This window comes from Malus domestica, chromosome 11 (assembly GCF_042453785.1).
Source record: "Malus domestica chromosome 11, GDT2T_hap1".
NCBI classification, from domain to species: Eukaryota; Viridiplantae; Streptophyta; class Magnoliopsida; order Rosales; family Rosaceae; genus Malus; species Malus domestica.
The window spans coordinates 8951521-8976574 of record NC_091671.1 but is presented as its reverse complement, the minus strand read 5'-3'; the positions used below and the strand labels follow the sequence as shown (position 1 = coordinate 8976574).

Genomic DNA, 25054 nt, shown 5'->3' with positions numbered 1-25054 from the left:
ACAACAATTAAAAAAAATGAGTGTTGGTTACTTGGGAAATGCAGAGAAAAATCTTTCTTCTTCATTGTAACCAAGGTCCAAGAACAGAAAAGCAACTATGGCTTTGTCTTCCACTACACGCTCACACCATTGGGTGGTCCTCATAGGTTCTCACACGTGCTTTTTCGGATGTCCGGATGGTTCCGAGACCACCCAGGTCCAAGAGTGGGTCCACCCTTGCATGTAGACAAACCAACCATATGCGTGAACCTTGAATGTTGTTTTAGTGTTCTGATAAAAAAAGGTCGTACCCAGTGCACAAGGCTCCTGCTTTACGCAGGGTCTGGGAGAGGTGAATGTCGGCTAGCCTTACCCCCATTTATGGAGAGGCTCCTCCCAAGTCTCGAACCCGAGACCTACTGCTCATGGGCGAAGAAAACTTGAGTTGGAAAAGAAGCTTGATGGGAAGAAGCTAGGATCAGATGGCGAAGCACGTGTCCAAGAAACTGCTGCCACAAATTATGGCTTGAAGAATTTAAATAGTACCAATACCAATTTAAATCTTCAAGTCAAGGATGTGGCAAGTGTAGAAGAATCAAGCATGACTGAAAAGAATATCATGCAGAAGAGTCTGAGGGAGCTAAAAAAAATGCTGAAACATCAATTACAGAACAGAGAAGTGGCCAGGCGGGAAGCGTTGAGTACTCACATCTTCTCTGGTGGACAACATGACGCCCTTCACGGAAGGGGTTCTGGAATGTATGTGGCAGAGGATGATTACGAGAGGAAAATATCAGGAAAGGAACAATCGACAATTACGAATTACGTATGTGATGAAAATGAGGAAAACATTGAGAGCACTAGTGATAAGTTATCGGAATTTAAATGAAGTGAGATGAAGAAAGGCAACAACTTCCGGGAGAAGGTTATCATGCTGGAAAGATATCATGAGGTTAAGTCTAAAGAAGCTAAGGAAATCGCTGAAACCTAAATTGCAGATTGGAGACCAAAAAGGTAGATGAGCCAAGAAATGGCTTGCTGAAAGGGAAGGATAAATCATTTTGGGTTTGCGCCACTGAGTTTTGTTGAGAGAGGTCAAGGTGTTGGGGGTTTCAAACCGTTGTTCATTTGCCTCCAAATTTTCTATCTTTTAAATTATCTTGCTCAAACAGATGAGGATTTTAGTCTTTATATTTTTGGTAATTGTGGTCCTTTTCTTGTGTAATAATGTAGCTCACTGAGCAATCTTTACTGCTGGTGGGATTGGTAGTTCTTAAAGACGTCAATTTTTCTTCTAGAGACTTCGGAAACTCAAGAACATGTATTCTTGGAACTTTAGTAAAATTTAGTGGAACAATTATTCCGTTCTTTATTGGAGTGTTTTAGGGAATTCCCATTAAGTTGAGCTAATAAAATCAACATGTCTAAGCTTGAGTTGTCCATAAGTTGATGCAGATGATTGATCACATCTTCAATTCTCTAGTTGATGCAGATGATTGATCACATCTTCAATTCTCTTCTTCCGTCTCTAATTCAATTTTCTTCAATTGATCACATCTTGAACCAAATCGCAGGCAAAACAAACTCATGAACTTTGAAAACCGTTGCCATTGCCATTGTTGATTCATGTGATTCTAGATGAAGGAAACTTGTCGTTAATTTCCAAGTTTCAACTCAAGAAGCATTGCAATCCATAGCTTCCGCATCCCTTCTTGCGTTTCAAATATTTTTCGAGTAAAAAAATGATAGTGATTTATTGATGATCACACGTTGCAATCCTCAAATACACGGGCTTCTTGGGGTAAGAACTGTATCGCATAGTCTTCCAAAAAGTTCCTAGCCATGACAGGTACCAAAGGAAGCAGTAGTACATCCCAATCCCTTCCTGGATCAACATCTTCAAAATTAAACACGTATATTGATGATCTTCTGCATGATCTATTAGTAATCGAAAGAGATACTGATGTGGACGCGATATTATTCTCTTCGAAAAACAGTATCTATTATAACCCAAAAAGAATACGGGATGCGACTTGGGAGTCATTTACCGTGTCCTCGCTTCCGGCAAGGGTTCGAAAACATGCAAGTTATCTCTGCGTTTCCTCCCTTGTTTTGAAGAAACCAAGCAAAAGGAGCCCTATTAGGAACATATAATGACTTACTCTTGTGCTGACCAACCAAATGTTATGAATGTGAATACTACATGTGCAACCCATTCACCAAGGTATGGGTTGCTATTCCTCACCCACCTAGAGTTCATCAAGGATCAGTACAAATGGGATTCACATGCGACCATCCCTAGTATAACCGCGAGGAACACAACGGTGACAATACAAGTTCTAAGTCGAGCTTAATGCAGAGTACTGGTGCATTGTTGTGCGGATGCCTCAAACTGAAATTAATGCTGCCGAGTTTACAGTGGAATTCTACTCTTCTGAGACTAATGAATGGAGAGAGACAGTTATATCACACTCCCTAGGTTTTAGCTTTACTACTTACGCTCTTTCTCCAAGCGTTGCACACATCAGAATGGTGTACTGGTTGGATTATCGTGGCATTCTCATTGGGGTGGATCCGTTCAACAACTTTAATACCACTATCGATACTACTGCCAATAGCGGTGAAATAGTTGATAATAACGAATTATGTCGTTTCATTGAATATCAAAAGCCTGAGTTTCGACATTCAATGTTTCCATGCCTAGTGTGTGTCAAGGGCGTTTGAGGATGTGCCATTTCGATTTGGATGTAAGCCGCACAGCGAAAGCGACACTGACATTTTGTGTGTTTGGGAGTTGAAAGAAGCAGAAGATGATCAGCAGGTCGATGGAATCGCAGGCAAATTGAAAAATGGTGCTTGCTAAAAGAGGTTTCCTTGAACCAAATGCTGGTGGAAAATCCAGGAATTGCTGAATGGCGAGAGAGAAACAGGTGGCTAAGGAGTAGGGCGGTGGCCATTGACCCCAACGATGAGGATATTTTGTACCTAGATTTCGATGGAGATATTGTAGCGTGTAACTTTCGGACAAGAACTTCGTTCAAGAGAGCTATAGAAACAGGTCAGATGGTGCTGAGTCTGCTGAGTTTGATCCTTGGACGTACGTTTTTCCCCTTTCGATCGCTCCCATGTTGGCCTACACCAATTCCTAGACTATGCTAATTATTTTCGACCAAAATGTAAATGTTATTTTAGTTTTTAAAATTATTATTTTTTGTTGAAAGGGAGCAGTTGTACTCCTTCATGATTTGTTTATGATGTGCTTCAATTATTGGACTAGTAAGTATGCATGTCCTTATTTGTGATATCATGTCAACTGGTTTTAGTCCCCCTAACCGTGTTTTCTTTTTTTTCAAATCATGAATAAAGCTCCATTTTGTACGAGAATGACTTACATGGAACTGTTTCACTATCACCTTGTTTAATAATCTATTTCTACGTGCAAGTTTTTCTCCACATGACAATGTATTATTGAATCGAAACTCCACGTGGTGGTGAACCCATTTCATGTAAGTTGCTCTCTTCTTGAACCTTTGAAGTTCCTCGTATAAAACAAAAATAAAAACTTTTTTTACCCTCTTTAACTATTGGTTGAGTAAGATTCATAAGGCCTAATAGGAAGATACAGGGGTTTAGTTGTGGTTTTGGTCCATTAACTTTTTCCTTCCTGCTATTTTGCTTCTTGTACTTCGGATTTCCATCAGGGCTGCATTAATGGACAATATTTTTTTTCAGATAACCTTAATGCTCAAGATTTCCATGTCCGTGACTGAAGACTAAGGAGTTCTATCCACTTTTAAACAAAGTACCATTTGCCATTTGCTATCTTGAGTCCTTGATGGTCAAAGCTGAACTCTGCCAATAGGCATATGTCTGTTACCCATTCTCTTCGTTACACGTGTCTCAACGGTCCACTGTACCACAGAGAGAGAGAGAGAGAGAGAGAGAGAGAGAGAGAGAGATAGAGTCTGTTATTGTTCTGGGTAAGGATCAGTAGCTTCTTTGGGTTTTAGATGTTTTTCTTTTCTTATGCAACTCTGAGTATCTCTTGAAGCAAAGGTAAACTTCATTTTTTTCAAAACCCTTCAACCACTTCACTCCAAAACTTCACTTCTTTTTTAAATATTTCAAAAGGTTGAGATTTTTCTTGGGCGTTCTGTTTCAAGGTGAGAATTTTGTGGATGATTTTGTTCATGGTGTGTTTTTGAAATGATATACATTTTGTTTGGTTGTCAAGAAAATGTCAGAAAGAAGAGGAAAATCAGTTCATGGCAGTCTTCTGAAAGTGAGAGTGAAACTTTGAGTCAGGAACCCTATCATCCATTGATTTTCGTAGCAAGCTGACTTTTTCCTTAGCAACCAAACAACAAAATACCACTTTTTGGGGTTTAAATCTTGATTATTTTGGGTCTATTCTGTTTTGTATATTAATAATAGCATGAGTTGTGTTTGGTTGCCGAGAAAAGGTCTTGACAGAAGTGGGAAATCAGTTCATGTGGTTGTGTTCTGAAAGTGAAAAGTTGAAAATTTAAGACTCAGAACACTGCCATTCATAAAAAATTCCGGCCAATCTGAATTTTTCATAGGAACCAAACACAAAAGACCACTTGTTTTGGTTTACACGTTGATTTATTTTGGGCATCTGCTGCTTTTTATTTTAGAAAATAACATCCATTGTGTTTGGTTGCTAAGAAAAATTAAGAACAAAATGGAAAATCAATTAATAGTAATGTTACTGATAGTCAACATTGAAACTTCAGGACTTATGACTCTGCCATTCATCAACTTTCCTGTTTTTCTGACCTTTTTCGTAGCAACCAAACACAAAAAGACTACCTTTTTCTGGTTTGCATTGTGTTTGGTTGCTAAGCAAAATCGGAGAAATAGGATGATGAAATATAATGTTAGTGTTCTGAGACTACCTTGCATTTCTCATCTTTTGGAACCTGCTGTTGAAATTAGGTGTAGTATTGCCTTCACCATTTGGCTTAGCTACACACCAACAATTAGAGAACTCCGTTACTTGTTTCCGAAAAACTCATTCATTTATGTTTATATATTTTATACCTTATTTCCTTGTTGTAGTTGCTCTGCATGGATAAGATTGATTTCTGAATCTTCGGTATTTTGTTCTGTATTGCAGGTTTTACAATGTCTTCAGAAGAACCAGATATTGGTCAGTCTGATTTTTTTTTTCTTCATTGAAGTTAAAATTTCTGATTCGACTTTAATATGTTGATGTCGGTTTCGAGGGTTTGGAAAGGGTGGAAAGTTTACTAACTGAAATGGCATTTGCTTCATTTTTGGGGTGTTTTTCTTATAGACTGAGTGTATGACTGAACTTTTCTTCTTCTTTTTCATTTCTGTAATTGCTTACTTATTTTTGTATTTTATGTTGTTGAATAGGAAAACTGCATCTAAATGTAATTAAACTACGCGACCACCTTGAAAAAGTAGTATTGGACCAGTACACAGCCTTGATAAAATCTGAAGCTCGGAAGAAGGATCTTACCAAGGAGCTTGAGCGGAGTGAAGCTCGGTGCCAAGAACTTAGGAAAGTACTTGAGCAGACTGAAGCTCAAAAGAATAAGGAAGATCGTGGAGAGAGTGAAGCTCAAAACAAAGAGCTTGAAAACTATCATGGGAATAAAGGGCTAAAGAAAGAACTCGAGTTCTGTGAGGCTCGAGGGAGAGAACTTAAGAAAGAACTTGAACTCAGTGAAGCTCAAAAGAACAAGCTTAAGAACCAACTTTTTCAGAGTGAAGCTAAAAACAATGAGGTCAAGAAACAACTTGAGCAGAGTGAAGCACAAATTAACCGGTTAAATGAAAATCTTCAGAAGATTGAAGCTGAAAAGAGAGAGCTTACGAAAAATCTTCAGGAGAGTGAAGATCAAAAGAAAGAGCTTAAGAATTATCTTCAGCAGAGGGAAGCAGAAAACAAAGAGCTCGAGAAAGATCTTTATCAGAAAGAGGTAGAACTGCAAGAATCGGTATTCTCTCAACTTAAAATCCATTAACTTTGGATTTATGTATAGAGTTTGACGCTGCCATGAACTTCCACTTGTATATATTCCTTTTTGTTTCAGAATGAGCTGCAACATAATGCTGATGAAACAGTGGAATGGCTGAAAGAAGAACGAAAGGTTGGCTTTCCCATTGACTATGTTTAGGTAGAGATTCAGATTAATGAATATCATATGAGTGTGATCCGTTGAAATGTTGTTCTATGGTTGATTAGCAATGGCGGGACCAAGAGGTTAAACTTCACAACAAAATCAGCATATTGGAAAAGCAGCGTGACACCAACCGCAAACATGTGGATGGGCTGGAAGTTAATATCCATGAAATTGAAGGAAAGTTTAAGGAACTGGAAGAGGAGTTGGGCAATAACAAAGCCCTTAATGGAGTACTTATTGTCAACGAGCATGAAAAGAATGTTGAGCTGCAGGAGGCTCGCAAAGCGCTCATCATTGTATGTATATTTGCTATTCTTGGGTTTGAATGTTCACCCGCAGTTTAATTTCCTATTGATTTCTGTCTATTAATATCCCTCTTTGGATGGAACTGAGGTATATATGGCAACCTTTTTTGTCTTCATAAGTTCATGCCTACAGACTTTTTGGTTAACGTTTTGTACAGTACAAAGTAGGTGTGACTTGCTGAAGGAAGCTGGTTTCTTTTTCGTGTGATAATGTTCTTATTACTTCCTTGTAATGTCTAATTTTTCCCCCTTGCAGGGACTAAGTGACTCAAAAAGCCAAACTTGTATCGGCGTGAAGAGAATGGGAGAGCTTGACAATAAACCATTCCGTAGTGCGCTCAAAAGGCCCTGTCCTTCAAAAAGAGGTGCCGGTCTAGATGGTAAGGCCAAGAAGCTATGTTCTCTATGGGAGCAGCATCTGAGAGATCCAAATTGGCAACCATTCAGGATTATAATGAATGAGCAACAAAAGCCAACGGTATGCAGTGCTTACTACTTCCACAAGTCATTTAAGTTTTGTCCAATTTTCCGGCCCATTCTTCTTGTACTTCGAAGCTGTAATTTGTTTTAAGGCACCGCGTACTTTCCATCCACCTTGCTAACTGATTTTATACTGGATGTTGGTGTGCAGGAATTCATTGATGAACAAGATGAAAAGTTGAGGGGCTTAAGGGAGGAGTTTGGTGAGCAAGTTTTTCAAGCTGTGAAAACTGCCTTGGCAGAGTTGAATGAGTACAATCCCAGCGGCAGGTTTCCCGTGCCAGAGCTTTGGAACTTCAAGGAAAAAAGGAAGGCAACGGTAGCAGAAGGAGTCTCGTATTTGATGAACCTTTGGAAACCAAATATAAGAACACGTAGAAGCTCTCAGATCCTAAACAATCAGTTAAGGTCTCCAACTAGGTAAGTTGTACGAGGCAACTTGGTTCTAATTAAACAGAGAAGTCACTGAAACTATCTGTTATAATGCTATTGTTAAGGACCATATTGAGATAGAAACTATATGCTTCAATGTATGAGACCTAAACTTAATGCAGATAATTTATGGCTAGTTGTTCATGCTGGAGAGTAATTTCTTAAGATACACGAATAGGGCTATTTGGCTTTTATGCATTGTAAACAGGTTACGTTCGAGCTGTTAGATATTTTCAAAAATAAAAGTGAAGTTTTGGAAAGGAAGACAGTTCTGGGCTACCAGTCGATGGGGTCAGAAGCAAAGATTATTGCTCTCTGCAAACCTACGACAGGTAGGCTCTATCGGGCTACCGGTCTTCCTGGTTTCCAGAATTCAAACTTTCACCCCTCTTCGGAGGCGGAGTTGTGTTTGTTAGGTTCAAAGGTTTGATACTTCTTATATAGTATCAAAATCACTCCTGAAACATGTTCTAGAAGTTTGAGAATGGATTCAAATGAGTGGACTTCTTTCCTGAAGTGGTGCCTCTGGATCAAGGGGTGTAACTACACGGAGTCTCGAAAAACCTCACAAATGGATGTGTCTACAGTATTTTAATTGAGTTCCCTAGTAGCTATCCTAGTACTAAATATGATATTTATCCTACCAATGCTTTATAATCCCTCTATTTATGCCTGGTTTGGTACTGAGGTGATTCTGAAAAAAGCTGGTATCAAAAAAAACTTTTGTGTTTGGTAAACATTCAGCTTCAGCTTTTTTTTCACAGTTTTGGGTGAAAAAAAACCAAAAATAAGAAGCTGCAAAACCCAGCTTTGAAAAATCGGTTTTTTTTCACATCTGTTTTACATAAAAGTTTACCAAACATTATAATACTGCTTTTTTTTTCAAAAGCATTTTTACAAAAAAGTTTACCAAACACTCTACAACTTTATTTCACATCCGCTTATTCTCACAGCACAGCAGAAACAGCTTTTTTTCAAAGCACAGCAATACCAAACCAGCCATTAAAGGGTTCCATATGTATTTTTAAAGTAGTTGATTAGTGAATTAAAAATTAATCTAAGAAGAGAATGATTTTCTCCTTCAAAAACAAGCATTGGCTTGGTCGTGTTGAGTGAATCTATGATTAGCAACGTCAAGCAAGTTTCGTTGCCCCTAGTTAAGCGAATCCCAGGTTATCTATCCCCGTTCTCCCCGAACCTCCTTTTTTTCCTACGTCACAAAGGAGTTCTTGACAATGATGATGATAGATCTCAATATGTTGCTGTTAAGGTGTATGACTTGTTACACCGTGGAGCATCAAAGAGTTTCATAGTCGAGTGTGAGGCTTTGAGAAATATCAAGCATCGAAATCTCGTCAAGATTATAACTGCTTGTTCAAGTGTTGATTTTCGTGGTAATGGTTTCAAGGCTCTAGTTTATGAGTTCTTCGAGAATGGGAGCTTACAGGAGTGGCTCCATCCAACTACTGGAGATGACGAAGTAATAAATCCCCCAACCAAGAGTTTAATTCTTCTTCAGAGGTTAGACATCTTATTGATGTTGCATGGGCACTAGATTATCTCCATAACCATTGTGAAACGTCAATACTTCATTGTGATCTCAAACTGAACAATGTTCTTTTGGACAACGAGTTGGCTGGAAATGTTTCCAACTTCAGACTAGCAAAATTTCTCTCACTACGAACCACTGTTTCTGCAAATCAGACAAGCTCCAGGTAAATATCCTCATCCTAGATTTTGTTTACAATGGCGGTGACTGTTTTGTTTCGTATGAGTTGAGTATGGTATGGGAGGTGAGCTGTCCACAAATGGAGACGTCTGCAGGTTTGGGATTCTCTGTTAGAGATGTTGACAGGGAAAAGGCCGGCTGACGACAGATTTCCCGGCGACTTGAACCTTCATAGTTTTGTGGAGTTGGCGTTTCCCAACCGAGTAATGGAGATTGCAGATTCACTGCTCTTGCAAGGAGGCATTGAAGAAACTCCTGATCAATACAGTGCGAGAGTTGAGAAGATTGAGGTCTGTTTCAGCTCAATTTTTATAATTTGAATCACATATCCTTCTGAATCCCCTATGGACAGCCCGCAGAGTATCGGTGATGCCTTTGCCAGTCTTCCCTGCCAATCCCCTATCGATATCACGTCTTAGGTTCTATATGTGAAACTCTATTCAAATTATATTTAGAATGGTGCAATCAACATACTCATTTTTACTTGTCACATATTCTTTTTAATTTTCGACCGTCAATTTAAATGAATATAAGAAAATCAAAGGATCAAAATTAATAAAAATATGTAACAAGTAAAAAAAGGTATTCGAATAACGTTACTCTATATTTATTTCAGTGAAATAGAAAGTGGGATCGGCCCACCAATAGACTTGCTGGTGGGCCTGAGCCAAGAAGCAGCCAACCTTCTTCCTCCTCTCGTTAAGAAATCCTCCCAAGAATTCCTAGTCTTCTGTTCATCACAGTCCACTTTGGTCATACAAACTGCTCTATGATTTTCTTCTCTCACAAAACCCAGCTCTCTTCTCACCCCAAAAATGGGAAAAAATATAAAATATAAAAGCCCAGCTCTCCTCATGAATTCATGCAACAGAGAGCTAATTGGTGGGCGGAGGAATCGAAGCCGCCTTCACCCTACTGCCCTCAATTTCCATTACAGTCACCATAGTTGACTGTAAAGTTTGCTTCCTCTTCCTTCAATCTGCTTTTGCTTTCTACCCAATTGCACTTTTTTTTGCATGTGGGATCTTCTAATTCCCCGAAAACTGCAGTTTCAGAGATCCCCCCACAAGCTTAATCTGCTATAAAGGCACAAAACCCAGGTGGGTTTTTGTGCTGGAGCTCTGAAATGGCCAACTGCTCAGAGGAATTGGATAATGCAATTGGTGAGTTTTTTTATCAAATACCCATGATTCCATTTGCCTTTGATAATGGCTGCATGTTTTAAATTTCACTTCTTTTTGTTACAATTTGATTGGCCTGTAGTGGCTTACTAGATTTATTTTTGTTCATTTTTATGCTGTTAAATAGCAAAATTGCATCAAAACTTTCAGGAATTGAGGTACCACCTTGAGAAGTCCTTCTTAGAGCAGGGCAGGGCCCTGTTGAAATTTGAAGCTCAGTGGAAAGATCTTAAGAAAGATCTTAGCAGAGAAAACGAGCAGCGGCAGGTTCATCTGCAACAAATGGTATCTAATTATTGTTCTCTCAACATACATCAAGTTAACTTTGGTTTTGCATATGATGCATTTTCGTGTTGGTTTGAATGTGATCTGAATTTCAAGTTATTGCATTGCCATTGGGGTTCTTCAATCCTCACATTTGTTCTAGACTTCTAGTTGTTCCAGTACTTATGTGATGTTCAACGAAAACAAAAGGGATCTATCGGATACTCCTCTCCCGCTTGGTTCTGCGTAGTCTTTCCAATTGAAAGCCATGTTTGAACTGAATTTTAAGGACTTTCCAAACACAAAAGAAATAAATGATTATTGTTCTGAGATTTGTTTGCAGAAATTTAGAGATCGCACACCCTTTCAATGCAAATTTAGACATTTTGTTATCTTCTTTTATTTTATTTCCTTATTGTGCTGCTTTGTGGTATTTCATGGTGTTGAATGTACTTACCTAAAGCATAACACTATTGTCAGCATCACTTTTTCAAATATTCAATTTCATGTTTGAAGACCCATATCTGTTTAGCAAGCTTCAAAGTTTATGTTATACAGTGACAAATTCTCCTTCTCCACTTTGTTGGAAAATAATTGGAGGAGCAGAAAAAGTTAATGTGGCTGCTTAAAATGGTTGAACACCGAAAAAAGTAAGAGAATAACTATGTACCTATTTATTTAGAAAATCAGACACATAAGAGAGCAGGAATGGAACAATGTGTAGCCCAGGTCATATCAGGAATAAAAAATAAAAATCATTTCTAGGTGTATATTTTAGCTATTTAACACAGCCTACTCCACTACCGCTCCGTTCTAGTGTTCCTTTCTCCCCTTGTGTAGTACTGATAGATCGACATCAAGGATTGTGAATGGTATGTCTATCCATTAGCTGTTAGGTTCTATACTAGTCCTTTATTTTCTCAACTGTATCATCGAGTAGTCTTCCCTCGATCGTGTTGTCTAGCTGTCTTCCTTGTGGACCTTGGACATTTAAGGTTTGTATCATGTTAAACATTGATAAGTAGCCTTAATTAACAAGTCCTAGCTTAGTAAACACATTTTTATGTATGTACATATGTTTTTTCATTTCGGATGGGAAAAAAATAGTCTCCATCCCTGGAAGACAGAGAAGGATATATGGCAAAAACATGTGAGAGAATAGAGAGAAGGGAGAAACGGAGAAGAGATGAGAGGTGAGACAGGTGTTGAAGGACCAAAATGCAGATCAAAATTTTGCCATATAGTCACCTCCTCAGCTTGGCTAACAAAAAAGATGAAAATTTTGACAGAACGGGAAGGGGTAATTTAAAACATGACTTGTAGTTGTTTAGGGGACAAATGAGTTTTGAGAATAATCTCATGGATAGTCCAATTGGAAAATGACCAAGTCACTCATTTAGTTGCCAAAATGCCCCAAAGGCGTAAGTCCTTTCTGTTGTCGTGTACACCTCATCTCCTATTTTTTGAGAAGGGGTGTAAACCACTCATGCAATTACTTTACTGTTATATTTTTGCCGTGTTCCAGGTCTAAACAACAGCATGGGGTATGCAACTTCCAATGTAAATATAACCAAACGAAGTCAGAGGAAAACCCCTTTCTTCTCCTGATAGATCGTCTGAAAACATTGGAAAAAAAATTCCTTTTAAGTCTTTTCATGTATGGGAATTTGGAAAGCTCTTCACTGCAAACCATGAAATTTCTCAAGGAAAACAGTGCCTTGGAGTATTTTGGTGATAACACACTAGCTTAGGGGAGGTTTCAGTATCACCCCACTAGCTTAGAGGAAGCTTTATTGTTTTTACGTTTCTCTTTTCACATTTCTTCTTCATTCTACTAGTGTTATTTGGTCTGTTTTGTTGCCATTGTTTGGAGCTTTTCTTTGCTAGTCTATTTAGCAGGTCTATGGCGTTTGCATTGCTATTATTTTGATGTGCTGGTATTTTGTTCTGCTGAAAAGCTATTTGGTATGGGGTTGATTTTTATGGTTCAAGGCATATGCTTTGTGTCCAACTGCACTTATGAAAACACCAACTCAGATTACATCGATCATTGCATGCATTGCATATCTGTGTTGTATACTAGTTAATTTCAAAATTAATCTCAAACGGTAGACAAAAATTACGTATTTCAAAACCGCAACCTTTGAGGGTATTTTTCCATAGAGACTTTTATCCCTGCATGGTAGAAGAGTCGGAAGATGTAGCTGTTAGCAACCGATGGAAGAATATTTAATATGGATTGAGTTTACGTCAATCAGTGGATGCATTTCATGTTGGTGTTGTATTCAATGTATTGTTTGTTCGTGTCAAAGTTAATCCCCTTCTTTCAGGGTTTCTCAATTCCATCAAATGGGACAGAGCATTATGCTTCTGCAAATCCGAATGCTGCATCGTGGAGTAATTCTAGTGCTCGGCCGGCTGGAAATGCTGTTCCTCGGCCTTCTGGAAATGGTACTCCGAAACTGCATTGTGAGGTATGCAATATTTATTGCGACACCAAGGATGTACTCAATAAGCATAAACAGGGGAAAAAGCACAAGATGAATTTGGATAAGTTGAAAGGCAAAAAGATTCCTGGAGAAAACAGTAAGAAGAGAGCAGCTGATCAACCTCCAGATGATTTAGAAACTAAGAAAAGGAAGGTTCTTGAAAGTGGGGCAGCACCCGACGCTTTAAGGACTTGCGCGTTATGTAATGTGGTGTGTCTGAGTGAGATGGATTTCAACAATCATCGTGCCGGACAAAGGCACGTTGAAGCTGTTGCCGCGGCGAGGAGACATGGTGCTGGAACAAGTGCAACAAACAGCCATTGGCAGTCGCAGTGGAGATATCAGGGTTGGAATTCATAACTCTTGTAGAACCGCAGTGAGGCTGTGTGAGCTTCTATATAGATATCGAACTCTGAAGTGAGATTTAACCTGAATAATGTTGTTACTTTTCTCATACCAAAATTATTTTCTCTCCCACTTTCGTAACTAATTGCCTAAAAGATTCTAAATTTCAAACCTTAGACCCGTTTGGTAATCATTTCGGTTTTCGTTTTAAGCTTTCATTTTGTGTTATAAATAGTGGAAAAGTATGCGACAGAAGGATAAAGGATGATGGAAGAAATGTGGACGGAATGAAACTAAAATGAAATGGTTATCAAACGGCTGTTAAAACAAAAATCCAAAAACCTTGACGTGGAAGCTCAACCAAGAAAGTAATTGGCTTTTTGCATAAGGTATCCAATGCTTACTGCTTTGTGCTTTTACTTTTGTCGTAGTTGGAATCCAAAGATGTTTGTCCTCTAAAGGACAGAAGAAGATGGATAATAAATTCACCAAGCAACAAAACCCAGATACCCACAATAACCCCAACCCCACCCACGTGCAGGTTTGGTTTTGATTTGACCCATTTGGACTTATGGGTTCACTAATTGAAGCTTTTCCTTCACTATATGAAGTGTGATTTAGGCGCGCTCTCTTTTTAGCTGTCTGCACTTTTAAATATTTATGCAAACTCTTCAAAATTACATTGAAAGAAAACGAATCGTTAACCTATCCTAATTCTGATCTATTTTTTCAATCGCCTCGACGTTCGAGCTAACCCTGAAAACTTACAAGTGCTTTTGGTTATCCATCATCAACACAATCAAGTAAAGCTTGTTGAATTAGGCAAAATTCCAACTGAAAAAGAAAATTAACAAAATAGTTAATACAAATACACTTCTCATGCATATATATATGATCATATGAATATATACTACAACTTTACTTTTGGCAAAGTACTAATACGGTGCGGGCTACAATTCTCTGCGGCCGCCTCAACCTCTCCTACAATTTGCCCACATTGGGCTTTTAAATTTAATTCCCAAATTACCCTTGCACTTGTTACATTGTTATACCCACCCACTACGCATCATATCCACTCAAATAAGTCACACCAAATCCTACCAATCAAAAAGTCAAACTTGCCCCCTGAAACACTTTCGCATTCTCGAACGCCCATCAAAAACAGCATCTTGTAAAAGCAACTAAAATGGCGCCACGAAAGGGTAAAATTGGAAATACATAAATATGGCGGGAAAATCATAAATATGTTGACTTTTGTATGGTCGTTCGTCAGACTCTGAAGTTCTTTCCGGTGAATGTTTGACCGAACTGCCAGTGTGCCGGGACGATGTTCCACGAGGTGGAAGTGCGTCGGTCACTGCCGGTGACCCTGAAGGAAAGTGACTGACCAACCAGAACGGAGTTCGACTGCCAGTTCTGACCCCAGTTGCGGCTCATGCTCATCCAGCCGGTCCTGGCGCCTTTCACGCTCACCTTCACGATATCCCCTGCGCCCGCCACGTTGCTGATCAGAACCAGGTTGAAGTAGCGGAAGCCGTTGATTGTGAACCTGATCCCTCCGCGCTTCCGACATGGCACCCTGAGGAAAACAGTCAAAAATCGTGAGGGCATGTTCGGAAATTTCACTTGGTTTGTGCCAACGTGGATCACGGACCGTGTTTTACGGCGGGCATGATTAAATGAGCCAATCAAATTGAACACTAAAATGGTCTTTTCACATTTATCGACGAGTCTCGGAATTTTGGGGACTGTGCTTTGGAATGGTCTTCGATTTGGTACGTAGGGAACTGTGACTACATGCACATCGTACTTTGTGATAGCATGAATTTAAGAAAAATTAATGTAAATGGTTTGAAAAATTTTGAGTTTTAATGATAAGAACAAAATAAAAGGTAAAAGGAATAGTACCATGATTGACTTTTTAGTGTAAAAATATGATTTTTCGTTAAAAGTAAATAGTACTGAGAGTTTTTTGTTAAAATCCTTAATGATTTACCGATCAAAAAGTACGTACGGTGTAGATCTTGCCGTAGACCGAAGACCATAATCCAATGAAAAAAGCCCAGTTTGGTAGCTAGAAGCAAGTTTGGTAGCTGGATGCAAGTTTAGTGAACTGTAAGTCAAATTTAGCAACTCCAGCAATGTTAAAGAGACTATCTCACTAAAAATGAAATTCTTTATAAACTGTCTGGTATCTCATATTTTTAGCATAATATTTTATAATGTTGGTATGAGAATTAACATTAAACTGTAAGGTGACATATAATCCAAGTTAGCATAAGAATTAATCTTAAAGTCTCAATTTGACAGAATTTCCTTAGCATCTTCCCTCTTTTGTTCTTTTTATAAGGTATTCTAAGCTATGAGCCTATGAAAAGAGGATCGAACTCGACCCAAACTTGAATAAGGAGTTAGACAGACAACGTCGACCTACAGACCTAACCGACATTTGCATCACAGTTTACATTTGTTCTAAATTTGGAAACTTAGTTTTATCCTTATGTAGTGATGCATTGCACGCCTAGAACGCGAATCCTCATCTACTGGAGATAACAAAAAGGCCAAGGGTGAGGCCAAAGGATGACATAATGGCATATGTTAAAACTATGGTTTTTGGGGAGTTAAATATTCCCTACTGCCCATTCTTATTTTGCTTTCAGCATTTGGGACCAATTGGGCAAAATCCAAACTTTTGAAAGAACCGAAATTAACTAACCCATTAACTACCACAAGAAATATCAAGAATTTGGGGCAATTAGTCAATTTCAAGTGAGCTCTTTCCACGTGGTCAGTAAATACATTGTTTGGATTTTCTATGGTGCTATCAAACATGTGATACTTCGAATTTTTTAACTTATATTATTTAAGAAATCCAAAATATTGTATACTTCGAAATACCACAGAATTTTGGTCGATAGAAACCATATACATTCTGCGAAAGCAATTACAACTCAGACCAGAATCCAATTCACTTGTACCACAGGTGTGACCCGCAAGATTGAGAAAGGTCACAAAAAGCTTTTGAGCAAAAAGATAAGTAGTCTAATTTATTTCATATGAAAAGAAATTAAATCAGAAGAAAGAAAAAAAAGGAAAACAGAAACACTCACACAACCAATTCCAGTAGAATTATATTGGAGAGAAAAGTGGTCTAAGTAGGAATTTTGGAAACCACATTTCATTGGGCTAAAAAGTTACAACTATTGTTTTTCAAAGTAACAAGTAATCCACGTGAGTTAGGTCAATTAGTTTTCGGAACTCACGGTCGAATTTCAATATACATAGATGTAAAAAAATAGTAACTCGTTTTGTTAAAAAAAAATTGTTCGAATACTTCCAAATCCAAGATTATTACTTTCAAATTGTTAAACTAAATAACCAAACCTAAAAATAGAGCAAGGAAAACAGAGAACAAAAACAGAGCAAGAAAAACAGAGATGTGGGCTTTACTAACCTACGGTAGGAAACAGGGACGATCCCAGCTCTGTACTCGGCAATCTTGAGGAACATGGGCATGGCGAGGTCGAAGTGGGGCCTAGGAGGGTTGCACCATCCGCCATTGTCGCTTGGTTGGGCAAAATTGGGAGGGCAAAAGTTAGTGGCAGTGATGAAAATAGATGGACTTCCGGCGTGGCACCAGCTGGGGTCCTCTGCACACTTGAGCTCAAAGCAGGCTCCGCAGCTGAGGCCATTGTTGAACAGCGCTGTGCTCAGTGCCGCCGTGTTAACTCCGTACCCTTGGCTGTATAGATTTCCGTATCCACAAGCCCCACCTGAAAAATTCAAGTGTTTTAGTTAATTAATTGATAATTAAGCTTGATTAAGTTCTTGGTTTCAGATCTTTGATGGGTTTTGTTGGATTTCGCTACAGTATCTCAACTCAATCATGCAACGTTACGTGTAAAAATCATAATGCATGCAGCGCATGATTAGGATATTGACACAATGACATTCCTAGTGCATGTAAGTTTCTCTTCTTTAAAAGGAATGTGGCATTATTGTGTACATTAAGAAAAATGAAAAGTTGAGGCAGATGGTGAAGAGTTTGAAGGGGAAATGTAGGGTTTTGGTGACGTACCCATGGTTCCGGAGGCGTCGGAGCCACCGTAGAAGGTGGCATGAGCGCCTTGCCATGCACCACCAGTGTAGACTCCTGGGATTCTTGCTTCAGCCACCCACATTAGTGAGATGATTAGAGAAGCAATGGAAGTAGAAACACTCACCACGCCCATTTTCTTTTTCTTCTAAATTTTCCCTAGAAACAAACAGAAAAGAGAGAGAGAGAAACAGACAGAGAGAAAGTGAGTCAGTGAGGTACTGATAGGGTGAGGAGTTAAAGGAGGGGTGGTGGACTACTTATGGAGGTTGGCTTCAGACTTGAGAGGTCTTTAGACATGGACTCAATGGATGAGCAACTTTGAGTCATTCTGAAGTTGAGGCGTGATCAGCGGCTGTGATTTGAGGACATTCTTTTAGGGGACCAAACAAAAGATTTCATGGGGCATGAGAGGGATACAAAATTATGTAAATACAATCCAAGCCCCACTAGCTACATATTCCATTGCATATGAGTGTGCCCAATCCTTAAGTTTTTCAAAATCCCCATTTCACCTCACTACATTTCTTGTCAATTTCATACTTAAGTTTAAGGAATTTTGTTGTGTCCTGAACACAATTAAAATTAAGAATAATGTTAAAAAATCAAAATTTTCAAAACAAATGATGTAGTTGTTGATGATTGGATTATTACTTAAACGTTAATTAATGTACTTATTTCTTATAAATGATACGTCATTTAATTTGTAAATTTAATTTAAAATTTTAATTTCCTTAATATTATCCTAAAATTAATGAAAAAAACACTCTCCCTTCAATTGTCAACCCTATCCAACTTCATGTGCCACCGAAACCCTTGTCCCCATTCAGATCGTCGAGGATTCCTTCTCCGAATTCGTGACGGCTCTTCCACCAGGGTAGAAGACCGAGTCTGTAAAACGACATGACCCGGAAACCCCTATTCTGGAAGGCCTGTTTCAAGATTCTAGTGCCAGCCAAGGCCAGAAGCAAGCTGACCCAAATAAGCGATCGGGTCTCGTCACTCGGGTCGTCTTTGCTGACGGAGAGTTTGCGATCGTCATCCTCCTCTAAGAACTATTATAGGGTGGTCTTCGCTGCGACGGTGCAACCACTATAGGGTCCAGAACCAGCTCGTTGTGAGTCGAAATTCGAGATCTCAGATCTCGTTCTCGAATGGATCGCCTTCTACGGATCGATACCGCATCGATGTCAACATGTATCTCTCAGATCGTGTTATCGAACCACTATCCTATATTCCCACTTCTGTTTCTTTTCGATTGCACATAGCACAAACTCAACAAAATAATAATAATAATGTGGTGTGATATCCACACACGCATTGTACTTCTCACATACTCTTCTAATTTTCGACCGTCGGATCAGATGAATTGAAGAAGATTAATGGTCAGAAATTAACAAAAGGTGTGTAAGAAGTAATTTGAGGTGTGTGGATAGCACATCCCATAATAATAATAATAATCAAAATTTGCGATTTTGTTTGGTGAATTTTCTTAAATTTCTTAATTTTAAATAGAGATAAGAAGAATTCTTAGAGAAATGATGAAGACCAAGAACATTATTAAACGGCAGTGGGGCGGCGATAGCCCAAGTCGATCCTGGGATTCGAAGAGAGAAAGGGAAAAAGAGAATGGAGAGGGAGACTTTGTTTTCTAATTTTCAAATAATTTAATTTGCCAGTCTAGGTGGCAAACTTGAGAGGCCATTGCAAGTTCTCGTCAGTTAACGGAATATTTGATAGAACTAACATAAGTATGAAAATGGAAGAAAAATTAATTTTTAGGTCTGAGAGTGAGACACAAAAAATGTTGTAAAGTGCGAAATTTGAAAATTTTAAGAGTGCTACAATGAAAATTACTTTAACTAAAATGAGGCAAAGCCAACTAAAGTAGACATTAATGAGAGTTTGAGAGTAAAAAATTTTACATGTACCTTGGATTGTCACATTGTTAACAATTCATCTATTATAATATGAATAGACTACAGAGTTGGTATGTTTTACTTATAGATTGTATTATTGGATAATGCCACATGTTCTTAGCAATCTCACGTATTATAATATGAGTAAACAATAAAGTTGATATGTTTCACTTCTAGACTGTATTATTTTCCATTATATTATATTAGAGACCAAGCACCAAGCCAATTTATATAGAACATATTTAGCGCCAATATTTGCAAAAAAAAAAAAAAAAAAAATTACATATAATTGTATTACAAATTGAAAAGTGGTAAAAGTTTTTCATATTTGGAATGCACAGAAAATAACTTTGATTGGAGATGGTGACTGAGAGGGCATCCAGCGTGGGTTGTAGGACCCACTTAATCCCGTAATCATCGGTCCATATAGCCCGGCTGGCTTTCACTGTGAGTCTGTGAGTGGGGGCCAGAAGCACAATCACAATCACAAACACTACACAATGGCATGATGCAACACATATCAACAAGGCAAATTATAAAATAACATAATTAGGCCTCTCATTCTCGAGCCACAACCCCAGCAAGCAAGCAGTTGTATAACAGACAGTGGTCCAATTTTTGTAATGTCGTAGACTAAACTCCATTACTTTTACTTTGGCCAGCCTATTATTTTACATAATTACATGCATGCATGTATTTTCCCTGTCACCTTTTGTCCCACTTTAGCTTTATAAGTTTCTTTAGCTGCATGCAACCTAGCTACGCTTACGGCCCACTGCGGGATTATTTGTGACAAGTTAAGATGTTTTATGTTTGAATACTTATGAGCATCTCAAATTACTTTGACATATGTGGTTTACATGTGATTATATGTAGCTATAATCCAACATTTAGGGTTTGAAATCTCACAAACGCAAAATACTTACAAGCATCTCAATTTACTTGATATATACGGTTTGTCGGAGATTATATGTATCCATAATCAACACTTTAGGTTCTGGAACCTCACAAATAGAGAATAGTTTAACTTATTACATAGTTTTGCAGGTGATTGTACCTACAAATGTTCTAGTTAAAATATGTGATTATAAGTCAGGGGCTTGGTTCAAAAGGGGTAGAGGAAGATGTAGGAACACTTGAAAAGAAATTGTAAGAAAAGATATGAAGTACCTGAAATATCGATGATATCGGAAATATCGGTAGTCCAAAAACACGGAAATTTCGATGGAAATATCGGGATATTATTGATATCGATAAAAATTGAATAAAAACCACGGAAATTGTAAGAAAAACTTGAAAAATTTTATTGAAACTTTGCAGGATGCTTATTTAGTCAATTATCTATTAGTTTATCACAAAAATTTGAAAGGAAATGCATTGCATGATAGATATAACTGATTTAAGTTGATTATATAGCAAGCTGGCAAACATTGTGAGTATAGAAAATATGTAGTAATTAATGAAAGAATTTTAAACACACCATAATCATTTATATATAATGAATTAGTACAATATTTTACACTTTATACATTGCATGGTAAGATACATGAGTGACTTAGTAAGGTCTAAAATATCGATGATATCAGAAATATCGGTAGTCCAAAAAAATATTGGTAGTCCAAAAACACGAAAATTTCGATGGAAATATCGGGATATTATGGATATTTTAGACCATACCTGAGGCTAACGAAAAACTTATCACAAAACCAGCCTAATGACATTTTAGAATTTATACATCCAACCCACTTAGTGAAATAAAACTTAGTAGTTCTTGTGTTCTTGTTGTTGTAGTACGTGTCATTTTTCTCACAGTACTACATACTATGCAAATTAATACTACATTGGATACCCATGCTATATATATATATTAGAAACAAGGACGGTGAATGTTGATAATGATTATGATTAACCTTACCCTTTATCATTTCCCCTCCTTTGCTTTATAAATCATGAAAAAAATAGAAACCTTCTGTGTTTGTCAACACATCGAACTATTGACATCAAAAGAAGAGGAAGGGTGGATTTTATGGGGGACTTTGCAAGAAAATTCGAATCTGGTGGGGCCAAATTTTGGTGGGAAGCTTACATTTGGACTCCGTTACATTTACAGTGATCCAACAATGCAGCTGCAGTGTGTTTTAGCTTTTAACATGGCCATCCAAGAAAAAGGAGAATCCATCAGTGAAAGGTACAAAGAAAACTCACCTAGAAATTCACAAATTGGTATAACTCTGATTATCAAAGTAAAATATTTGTACAGTACAAATATATACATATATATATATATATGGGAGGCTGGGTGGCACTCCTTTTTTTACATGACTTTTTACACATATTTTTGTACATCCCACTCCGTACATAGAGTTGAACATAGTAAAATAAGAAATTGAAAGATTTCGTTGAAATTGTTCGTTTGGAAATTTTCCGAAAAACTAATCGTATGTTCTTCTCTCCATAGGAACAATAGGGCCGTTATGCTCATTACTAAACTTGTTGAAGAGATGAAATATAATCAAGGTATATATGACCATTGGATAAAGGGTTTCTTTGTAGAACTGTTCTCTTCACTACAAATGAATGTTTTAATAATTTTGAATTTGTCTAATTTTTTGTAAGATGATCTATGAATGATATTTTAAAAGGAAAACTAATGAAAAATACTTGAAAACTTTGAGTTTTAATGATAAGGACAAAATAAAGGGTAAAGTGAATAGTATCAGGATTTACTTTTTAGTGTAAAAATGTGGTTTTTCGTTAAAGTGAACAATACTGGGTGTTTTTCGTTAAAGTTCCCTATTTTAAAAGATAGACGAATCAGATCATTAAAATACATTACAAATTAAACCACATAAAAAACGTGTGTCAAATATAAAAAATAGTATCACAAATCTGCCTCTTATATTAGCTAAAGTTAAAAAATGATGGTTCTTCCTATAGACGCGATATTAGGTAGAGGTGAAAGGTGTAATTAGGGGTGGGCACTTAGAACCGAAAACCGAAACCGAAACACGAACCAAATCAAACCGTACCGAACGGTTTGGTTTTGCGGTTTTGAAACGGTTTTGGTTTTGAAACCGAACCGCAACATAGAAAACGGTTTGGTTTCAGTTTTGGCTTTTGAAAACCGCATCGAAAGCAAACCAAACTGAAAATATTAATAAACATTTAATTAAATGTCCATATTAGATTTCATGTTTTAATTGGTTGTTTGTTAGAATCCATACTTTTAGTATGGACTCAACCACACTAGAATATCATCATTCATCACTTTCTTTTGTTCATTAACTCGAATGACCTTTGTTATTTTATACCATCACACACACACACACATATGTATAAGGGTGGACTAATCTTGTTATCAAGAGTCGAACAATGATCTAATGAAGTCCACTCATTTGAAGCATGATATCACATAATGAAAGTTTCGCTCACGTTTAATAAATTCAAAGTTATTCAACTTGTTTTATGTTATACCTTGTATGGGACACCCTTTTGTTGTACAAACATATTTTAACATCACAACTGCATGCAACATGCTAATTGTTTACATAACAAATGTCTTTTTCCTATTGCTACTGGGAAATGCTTATTAATATGTTAAATTGCAAATTGTACATTTTTTCTTAAAAACCAAACCGAAACCATTTGAAACCGCACTGAACCGAACCAAACGGTTTGGTTTCATTTAGGTTTTGGCTTCAAAACCACACCGAACCGAACCGCAAAAAAATTCGGTTTCAGTTTTAGTTTAACTCAAAACCGCACCGAACCAAATCATGCCCACCCCTAGGTGTAATGCATGCTTATTGATTGCTTTATTGATTGCTCTTGGACATCAATCACACCGGAACAGGTTTTAGAGTAGTTGTAGTTGTTATAATTAGATGTGATTTGTTATGGTAGTGTTGAGTCTGCACTATTTATTATCGTTTAAGACTATAAATGTTTACCAAAAAAAAAAAAATTCTCAATGTATAAATGCTACACAGATTCAATTCTTTACAAAATGAAAGTGAACATAAGATTTGAAGTTTACAGTAAATATTCTTAACTAATTAAAGGTTTTTTTAATCAAAATAATTTTTGAAATTGATATAACTCTTCACCTAGTTCTGAGACTGAATTTTGAGTTTGTCCATCATCAATAATTTTGGTTATTCTGTGAAAACCTCCTTAAATAAGGATAAAATGAAAAAAATACCCTCAAGTTTGTCAAATCATTCTAGCCCATTATTTATTAAATTGAAAATATTTTTATCATTTTTGTTTTTATTTAACAAATATTTTTTTTACAGAATGGTCAAAATAATTGATAATTGATAAACTCAGAACCACTTCTATCGATTTCAAATCTCACAAACCAAAATGAAGAGTTATATCAATCTCATAAACCATTATAGAACAACTACTTGATACCAAATTATCATTTAAAACTTAGCTATGAAGCATATAAAATAATAGTCTTAATGAAACAAATTAGAAATAACATGTTGCTTAATTTCTAGCAAAAGCCAAATCTTTTCTTGTGAATTTTGTGATCGAGATTTTACCTTTTTAATTGATACATTCTCACTTGTCTACTACGAAAATTGTGGAGATTTTACCTTTTTAATTGAATTTGCATTTTGTGATCATTAGGACGTTTGACTTAAAATTCAATTTTTGTAAAATAATGTAGAGGAATATAAAAAAGTTGCTTGAATCGCCAGGTCATGGGTCACGTCCACGAATTTAGCGCCCCATGTGCTTCCCACTTCACTCTTGATTCTATTTTTTGACAAGAGTCACAAGACCTTACACGTGGACCAATAACTCTTTCCCACGTTGGTGGTGAGGGTCAGAGATTTGATGTGTGCAGGATGACATTGGATTCATGATGATCTCTGATTAGAGCGTGCGATGCACTCGCAACCATGTGAGCCTTCATCATTGTTGCTTGATTTATAGCTCACCGAGTTAACAATATAGCCATGTCTACCGTCCATGTGAACGTCAATCTGGAATTTTGCATTTGTTTCGAGGGTTTTTAGTGGGAATTAAAAGGTCTTTACTTACTTAAGTAGTTCAATACAGAGAATACGAAATGCAAATTCTATGAAAATGGGGTTTCAAATGAGATAGGATAATGATTGGAGATCAGGAAGTATCAAAGAGTGAACGCTTTAGTTATTTTTTATCCATTTTGCAAAAGAAAATAGAATTAGATGGAGATCTCAACCATAGTTTACAAGCTGGATGGATGAAGTAGAAGAGTTCATCGGGTGTATTGTGTGACATTCGTATGCTATTAAAGCTAAAGGGAAAATTTTGTAAGACTGCAATAAGGTCAGCAATGTTTTACAACACAGAATGTTGAGTTGTCAAGCATTAACACGTGAATAAAATGAGTGTAGCAAAGATGAAAATGTTTTGTTGGATATGTGGACACATGAAAAAATGACAAGGTTAAGAATGAGGATATTCTAGATAAAGTACGAGTGGCCGCAATTGAAGATAAGATGAGAGAAAATCGGTTAAGGTGGTTGGACATGTGAAATGAAGACCTATAGCTACAGATGTTCCGATTAGAAAATACCATTATGAAACAGATGTTCAGGGCAAAATGGGGTAGAGAAAGACCTATGAAGACTTTGAAATAGACTTTTAAAAATGACATAGA

At 37.2% G+C, this 25054-nt stretch overlaps 3 protein-coding genes and 1 pseudogene across 4 annotated transcripts; 3 read left to right on the top strand and 1 right to left on the bottom strand.

The window, feature by feature from the left end:
- Positions 1 to 5118: 5118 nt before the first annotated feature.
- LOC114823250 (factor of DNA methylation 1-like) lies at positions 5119 to 7516 on the top strand. The gene is made up of 6 exons (XM_029098721.2): positions 5119 to 5152; positions 5383 to 5969; positions 6066 to 6122; positions 6218 to 6451; positions 6717 to 6938; positions 7092 to 7516. The coding sequence occupies exons 1-6, from the start codon at positions 5128 to 5130 to the stop codon at positions 7362 to 7364; spliced, it is 1398 nt and encodes a 465-aa protein (XP_028954554.1). The 5' UTR covers positions 5119 to 5127; the 3' UTR covers positions 7365 to 7516.
- A 976-nt stretch (positions 7517 to 8492) lies between these two features.
- LOC114823252 (probable LRR receptor-like serine/threonine-protein kinase At3g47570) lies at positions 8493 to 9520 on the top strand (annotated as a pseudogene).
- Positions 9521 to 9736: 216 nt separating this feature from the next.
- On the top strand, positions 9737 to 13497 carry LOC103447440 (uncharacterized). Of its 2 annotated transcripts, none has more exons than XM_008386628.4 (3): positions 9737 to 10264; positions 10433 to 10567; positions 12877 to 13497. In XM_008386628.4, exons 1-3 carry the CDS (start codon positions 10256 to 10258, stop codon positions 13393 to 13395), a joined length of 663 nt encoding a protein of 220 aa, XP_008384850.3. In that variant the 5' UTR covers positions 9737 to 10255; the 3' UTR covers positions 13396 to 13497. The 2 variants fall into 2 exon arrangements, with proteins under 2 accessions (XP_008384850.3, XP_008384849.3); XM_008386627.4 differs by having other exon boundaries at positions 9754 to 10264; positions 10410 to 10567.
- Positions 13498 to 14239: 742 nt separating this feature from the next.
- LOC103447439 (expansin-A4) lies at positions 14240 to 17984 on the bottom strand. The gene is made up of 3 exons (XM_008386626.4): positions 17459 to 17984; positions 16835 to 17153; positions 14240 to 14959 (listed from the first exon to the last, which is right to left on the bottom strand). Exons 1-3 carry the CDS (start codon positions 17610 to 17612, stop codon positions 14650 to 14652), a joined length of 783 nt encoding a protein of 260 aa, XP_008384848.1. The 5' UTR covers positions 17613 to 17984; the 3' UTR covers positions 14240 to 14649.
- Between the last annotated feature and the right edge of the window lie 7070 nt (positions 17985 to 25054).